Raw genomic sequence first — 7,040 nt, 5'->3', positions numbered from 1 at the left:
TCCCACCAAAGATGGTCGCAGGAGCATGATGACTCCTAACTGTTTATTATACACTACTCCAAATTTCATACGGATATTATAAGCGTCAGGAGTATAAATATGTATGGTTGTCTGCAGGCTACAAAAGACACCCTAAGAGTCGTATCAGAATGATCAAAATAACACATAGTTTTGTCTCCCGTGTGAGCTGATACTGCATCCTTATGAGGGCTGTGTGGCTTTTCTCACGCATGCATTTGTGGGAAGGCAGGCCACATGTTGTCCATGCTCACAAACACAGGTGAAGTGAAGGGAGGTATGCTACAAAGATTACTAAGTACTTAGTACTAAGTTACTAAGTTCAGTTCAATGACTCATCACAAACAGCCGTTGTTTAAGCTATACAATACGTACTATGATACTGAAACTGTGCTCGATAGCACGTCCTTGTGTTTTCTTTCGTAAGCATTGCTTGACATTGAACTGAACTGCATCAAGTCCGTGTTTCATGTCAGTTCCAGGGTTTCATATGACATTAAATGTTTTCAACAATCTGTCTGGTCATTGTTGACAACGACTCCTTCGAGACCTACCCTCCCGTGAAGTCATTTGTCTATTTATATATGTTGTGTTTACTCCATTGACCATAAACCAACACGTCCACCATAATGAAAGTAATATCACTTGTATTTTTCCACGAAGACGTTTTCCCCAAGGAGTGCAGCCCATCCCCAGATCAGGGTGACTTAATACCCACAGCTGCTTGGCCCGGAACAGTGTTTGATTACGAAGGTCCCCAAAGTGAAACTACAGATAACCTACTTCTTTTGAAAATGCCTTTTGTGAGTGATAATATAATGCCTGTTTGACTCAACCCATGAATAACAGCATAGCACACAATACATGTGAGCGACAGCTTCTAAGAAATTCCAGTATCACAGGTGAAATCTGGTGTAAAGGAACTCGTTATTTAGGACTAAGGGGGCAGTGAAGCTTGAAGCTCGTTGGCGTTGGTTTTAACATTTTGTTTATGTATCAACTCGACTTGGTGGAAAATAACAGCACAAACACCTTTAATTTGAGATATTATGGTTAGTCTGTCATACAGACCCCGAAGCAAATATATCCAAGAAAGCCCACTCAAGTCTGAAATGTGGCAAGTCTGGAAATGAAGGACGTCTCAGGGCTTCCTTTCAATATATATACATTTTATTTTTTACTATGAGTTTTTTTCTGTAAAACATATGTTCATTTCAGAGACTGGATGTAAGTATGATAGTGCACCCATCTGCTAATTGCCTGCTTTGCTCTTGAAAATTGAGAAGAACAAAGAGATAGGCCCATCGTCCGACATATGAGGATGTTTCAGCTGTACGGAAGAAATTAGTCACTCTCCAACTTCTCCCGTCCCGAGCCCCCATAACCAACCAACAATCCCTGTGGTGTTGGTAGTCGTGTTGATTTTGATAGTGAGGTTGCTCTTGGTAGTCGTGTTGATGGTTGTAGTGGCGTTGATGTTGGTAGTTGCGCTGATGGTTGTAGTGGCCTTGGTGTTGGTAGTAATGTTGATGGTTGTAGTGGCCTTGGTGTTGGTAGTAATGTTGATGGTTGAAGTGGCGTGGTGTTGGTAGTCGTGTTCATGGTGGTAGTGACCTTGGTGCTGGTAGTCGTGTTGATGGTGGTAGTGACCTTGGTGCTGGTAGTTGCGCTGATGGTTGTAGTGGCCTTGGTGTTGGTAGTCGTGTTGATGGTGGTAGTGACCTTGGTGTTGGTAGTCGTGTTGATGGTTGTAGTGGCGTGATGTTGGTAGTCGTGTTGATTTTGGAGGTGACCTTGGTGTTGGTAGTCGTGTTCATGGTGGTAGTGACCTTGGTGTTGGTAGTCGTGTTGATGGTTGTTGTGGCCTTGGTGTTGGTAGTCGTGTTGGTGGTTGTAGTGACCTTGGTGTTGGTAGTCGTGTTGATGGTTGTAGTGACCTTGGTGTCGGTAGTCGTGTTGATGGTGGTAGTGACCTTGGTGTTGGTAGTCGTGTTGATGGTTGTAGTGGCGTTGGTTTTGGTAGTCGTGTTGATGGTGGTAGTGACCTTGGTGCTGGTAGTCGTGTTGATGGTTGTTGTGGCCTTGGTGTTGGTAGTCGTGTTGGTGGTTGTAGTGACCTTGGTGTTGGTAGTCGTGTTGATGGTTGTAGTGACCTTGGTGTCGGTAGTCGTGTTGATGGTGGTAGTGACCTTGGTGTTGGTAGTCGTGTTGATGGTTGTAGTGACCTTGGTGTTGGTAGTCGTGTTGGTGGTTGTAGTGACCTTGGTGTTGGTAGTCGTGTTGATGGTTGTAGTGACCTTGGTGTCGGTAGTCGTGTTGGTGGTTGTAGTGACCTTGGTGTTGATAGTCGTGTTGATGGTTGTAGTGGCGTTGGTGTTGGTAGTCGTGTTGATGGTGGTAGTGACCTTGGTGTTGGTAGTCGTGTTGATGGTTGTAGTGACCTTGGTGTCGGTAGTCGTGTTGATGGTGGTAGTGACCTTGGTGTTGGTAGTCGTGTTGATGGTGGTAGTGACCTTGGTGTTGGTAGTCGTGTTGATGGTGGTAGTGACCTTGGTGTTGGTAGTCGTGTTGATGGTTGTAGTGGCGTTGGTGTTGGTAGTCGTGTTGATGGTGGTAGTGACCTTAGTGGCGTTGGTGTTGGTAGTCGTGTTGATGGTGGTAGTGACCTTGGTGTCGGTAGTCGTGTTGATGGTGGTAGTGACCTTGGTGTTGGTAGTCGTGTTGATGGTTGTAGTGACCTTGGTGTTGGTAGTCGTGTTGATGGTGGTAGTGACCTTGGTGTTGGTAGTCGTGTTGATGGTGGTAGTGGCGTTGGTGTCGGTAGTCGTGTTGATGGTGGTAGTGACCTTGGTGTTGGTAGTCGTGTTGATGGTTGTAGTGGCGTTGGTGTTGGTAGTCGTGTTGATGGTGGTAGTGACCTTGGTGTTGGTAGTCGTGTTGATGGTTGTAGTGGCGTTGGTGTTGGTAGTCGTGTTGATGGTGGTAGTGACCGTGGTGTTGGTAGTCGTGCTCATGGTGGTAGTGGCGTTGTTGTATGTAGCCGAGGTGGTGATAATTGTGCTGATGGTGGTACTTGTAATGTGGTGTTTTCGCACTAGTCGGACTCACAGTTCATGAACCAATTTTATTTACAACCTAGTACTTACAACCTACCCTTCTCTGTAATGCTAAAGCTCTAATTGAAGCAAGTCCAGATTTTCCCAGGTTCTGAATCTCTGGACTTCCTCGGGTTCCTTGTAAATTTGAATGTGTTTTTTCCAGTCAAAATGAAATATATATTATAGCCTCAATCAAGTCTAAGCATTGTGTACAGTTCCGTCCTCTGAGTGGTATGACCACCTGGCTTGCACCGTCATTCACTGATATGGCTACAGGAAAACAAGAAATAATTGTCAACAGACAACAGAGACATTGTTCATCACGGCAAATGACACATATCGGTATTTCCTATTGCGTATACAGAAAACATCTGCCATATCTTGATTGTCGTACCATTTTAACAGTATTATTATTGTGTAGATTCATTGCATTGTCATTCACTTGTTCTGACATAGCCTCATCCCAGGAATAATCTGTGTACAGTAACATTAATTAAAGAAACGTGGCAATGGTTAATCAGGACCATTTCTATGGGAATCATGAGGTGTCAATGTGTACCCGTTAGGGCATGTCGTGGAGTGTAGTCATCACAAATCAGATTAATCTAAGCAGCGTTCATATCATGAATCCAGTGTTTCTTAATTTTGTTTGATCGGCTTTCTTGACGCTGACGAATCCAAACATGAAGCATACAGCTTCGTGCACGACAACTTGTTTATTGCCTAGATGTTTAGGTGTAGATTCATAAAGTTGGATGCTTTATTCATGACACCCGAGAGTTTCTAACAGTCGCGTGACGATTCATCGACACGCATCGAAGCGCCGTTAGAGTGAATCGATACAAAGTTTTTCATTGTCGCGCACCCCGATACGATGCTCCAAATGGACCACGATACATCGATGTTTATTTTGAATATTGCCGAATCATTATATCTGCCAAGAAATACTACTTTTCATTGCTGCTGAAAATGCATGCATACTTATTTTCCCTTTATATGTTTCTAGGAAACTCTTGCGTCATAAAACTGTGTTAAAAGTTGTACAAACTTACTTATCTCATTTCCGAATGAAAAGCTGACGGAATTTGACCAATAAAACTGATTTTGTTTTGATCATATGGTGTTTCATATTTGGTGTTTGAATTATAGATTTAAGTATCGTGACGTGCACATCGTATCGTCACTTGGGATTCGTATCGTATCTCAGCTCGTCGGTACTAAAATGTTAGCATCGCAGGTTGTATGCCCGTACCAACGCTAGTTTCTGACTTGTTTCTGACTAGAGCCCTGCTGCAAGATGAAGCAATCGGAACACAATTTCATGTGGCATCACCTTAGGTGACGTTGTTCAAAATTGTCTCTTCTCACCCATCAGAAACTGGGTACCGTGTACGATACGTCATATGACTTTTAGGAGGTGTCCATGCGGCGTGGCGTTCAGTGCCATGTGAGTGGCCTTACTATAACATAGCCTCATAATGCTTTAAAGATTATCCATTCCATCCGCACGTTTATGAAGTATGTTCATTCATCAAATTCATCAAATACTGAACTAACAGTAGAAAAATAAACACTTGCGATGATGTTAAGTGCCACTCTCTATGTGTCGCCTTTCAAAATACAAATCTGTGTAAATTGTCTATTCATCTGCGATGAAAGATCAGATCAGTATGTTTTAACTAACAGGATATGTGTTTTATTTCAAAAGCAAACATGTCGAGACAAATTATGTCAGAGTTGACCATACGGCGACAGAGTGGCGCCATCCTGCCCTCCACGTCTGCAGTGGGGATGACTTCGATGACATGTATATAGCCAGCTGGCCGTCACGTGCTATCAGATCCACACATCACACATCACACATCACACATGCCCAGGAACCATATCACACCTATGCCCGATTCGGCGCACTTTCCAATCACTGACAATTTGTGTGTATTTCCGTGGAATACATTTAATTAATATAATTTCGCCCTTAACAAATGCAGTAAATGTTTCTTAAGTAAAAGAGTATTGATGCTGGTAGTAATGAGAGAGGGGAGACGGCGGTGTACGAGAGGGTTCAGAATCTGTTCAGCGATGAAAGAGCGGAGTGCGTTGAGATTTAGGCCGCTTGTAGCAATGTTCTGAAAAAATTCTGGGTGGCACCAGAAATGGGCTTTACACACTATGCGCTTGTGGAACTCGAACCCGGATCTTAAGCGTGACGACCGACGCTTTAGCGACAAAGCTAACAAACTGTAAAGGAAAAGATTATGGGCAATGCAATGGTGAAGGAGAAGGTGGATGACGATGTGATACCGAGAACGAGAGGGAAAATAAACTAAGAAGACCATTTTGGAGAGGGCAAAATGCATCGGCTGGAGACAAAAGGGTGTTGTTTATACTCAGTATTACATTTTGGCAGCGACCTGTAAATAATCGACTCTGAACGTTACAATCCAGTTATGAACAGCATGAACATCCATGTACGCAACTGGGATGTGACACGCGTCAGTCACGTCAGCATGGGTCTCCACAGGTCGGTGATGAAAGGGAGGAGAAACAGCAGGAAAAACGAGAAGATGGAAGGCGAGGAATAGTGAGTGAGTGAGTTAAGATTCCAAGTCACATCGGTGGTAGTTCAGCCATATCGGGGGCGCGGAGGAGAAGATGGATGACGTTAGAGGAAAACATGAAGAGGGAGAAGAAATGGAGAAGTGAGTATCAAAGATGCCAGGGGGAGAGATGGAAAAAGAGACGTGGAGGATATGAAATGGGAGGAGGGGTGGACTCAACAAATATTGAAGTTTGTCATTGATATATTCCTATTGCTTTCAAGCAGTTGAGTGCTTTACGTCACTAACCTATCATACTCGTAAATAGCGGTACTTGTACTAGTAATCGTGGCTGTAGTGCCCACGGCGTCGAGTGTTTAAGTAGGATGACCAGTAAATTATGTGATGAAAGCATAACAAGAAGAATCGTGTGGAAACCCAACAACAAACATCAAACCTGTCACTGACGCATTAAGGGACAAATTCGTGTCCATGTTGCTCTTCAAACTGTCACCTTCACGAGCCGCCATCATGCTGTATGTCGTAAACATGTCGCAGCCAGACTACACAAGAACACATGCATCAGACTCAAAAAAGTATCATTAACACGCGTGTGTTGTGACTGGCTATAGCTGGTAAGAAAGTACATTGGTAAACGTTTGTGACCCTTTGCGCGTTTTGTTCGAAAATCAGTAGTTTTTACAGTGTATGAAAAAATCACCACAACGGCAGTATGGCAGTGATAATTTCGAGACAGATCCTAGTCTCTTCTGCACTTCACTTCACTACAATTCACCTGAAGAAGAGACTAGGATCTGTCTGGAAACGTTGTGACCTTGTATAATAAAGAAGTTGAACCATAAAGCATTTTTAGTTTGATTCCTCCAACTTTTTGCCTTTGAAACAACAATAGTCAAGCTTCCAACATACTGACCCATGCTGGATGCCGAGCGTAAAACTCGGGTTCATAAGGTTTCCACACATTTCAATCGTTCTAGAGGTGTCCAAATCCTTCATCCCAGTTATGACTAGGACACTACCGACCTCAGTCGAACTGTAACAGAGGCAACGGAATGCAGTTGCAACACTGTTTTACAGTTTCATCCACTACCATATAACAAATGTATGGCATAAGTTCTCCATTTTATGGAATGCCATAGTTCGGATCCTGCTCAAATTGATGAACGTTCTCTATAGGCCACAGACAACATGATGAACTCTCTCTATAGACCACAGATAACATGATGAACTCTCTCTATAGGCCACAGATAACAGTTCAGGATCGTTAATCAGAAACCAGTCTTTATGAAGTCTTAAGAGGCTCTACGCCGGTTATTATTGTATCGGACTGGCTGTTTCATATATGTTTAGGCTTTTATGCCTTCAG

General features: G+C 43.4%; 1 protein-coding gene across 1 annotated transcript; it reads right to left on the bottom strand.

Moving 5' to 3' along the window:
• Positions 1–1,616: 1,616 nt before the first annotated feature.
• LOC137277470 (uncharacterized) lies at positions 1,617–6,183 on the bottom strand. The gene is made up of 2 exons (XM_067809203.1): positions 6,111–6,183; positions 1,617–3,112 (listed from the first exon to the last, which is right to left on the bottom strand). Exons 1-2 carry the CDS (start codon positions 6,181–6,183, stop codon positions 1,617–1,619), a joined length of 1,569 nt encoding a protein of 522 aa, XP_067665304.1.
• Positions 6,184–7,040: the final 857 nt, after the last annotated feature.

This window comes from Haliotis asinina, chromosome 3 (assembly GCF_037392515.1).
Source record: "Haliotis asinina isolate JCU_RB_2024 chromosome 3, JCU_Hal_asi_v2, whole genome shotgun sequence".
NCBI lineage: Eukaryota > Metazoa > Mollusca > Gastropoda > Lepetellida > Haliotidae > Haliotis > Haliotis asinina.
This window is presented reverse-complemented; position numbering and strand designations above follow the sequence as displayed.

Bases quoted from the DNA above. Each gene is read 5' to 3' on its own strand.
- LOC137277470 (XM_067809203.1), bottom strand. From the start codon at position 6,183: ATGGCGGCTCGTGAAGGTGACAGTTTGAAGAGCAACATGGACACGAAT. The intron at 3,113-6,110 runs GTTTGATGTTTG...GAGTCCGACTAG, and splicing joins CCTTAATGCGTCAGTGACAG to TGCGAAAACACCACATTACA.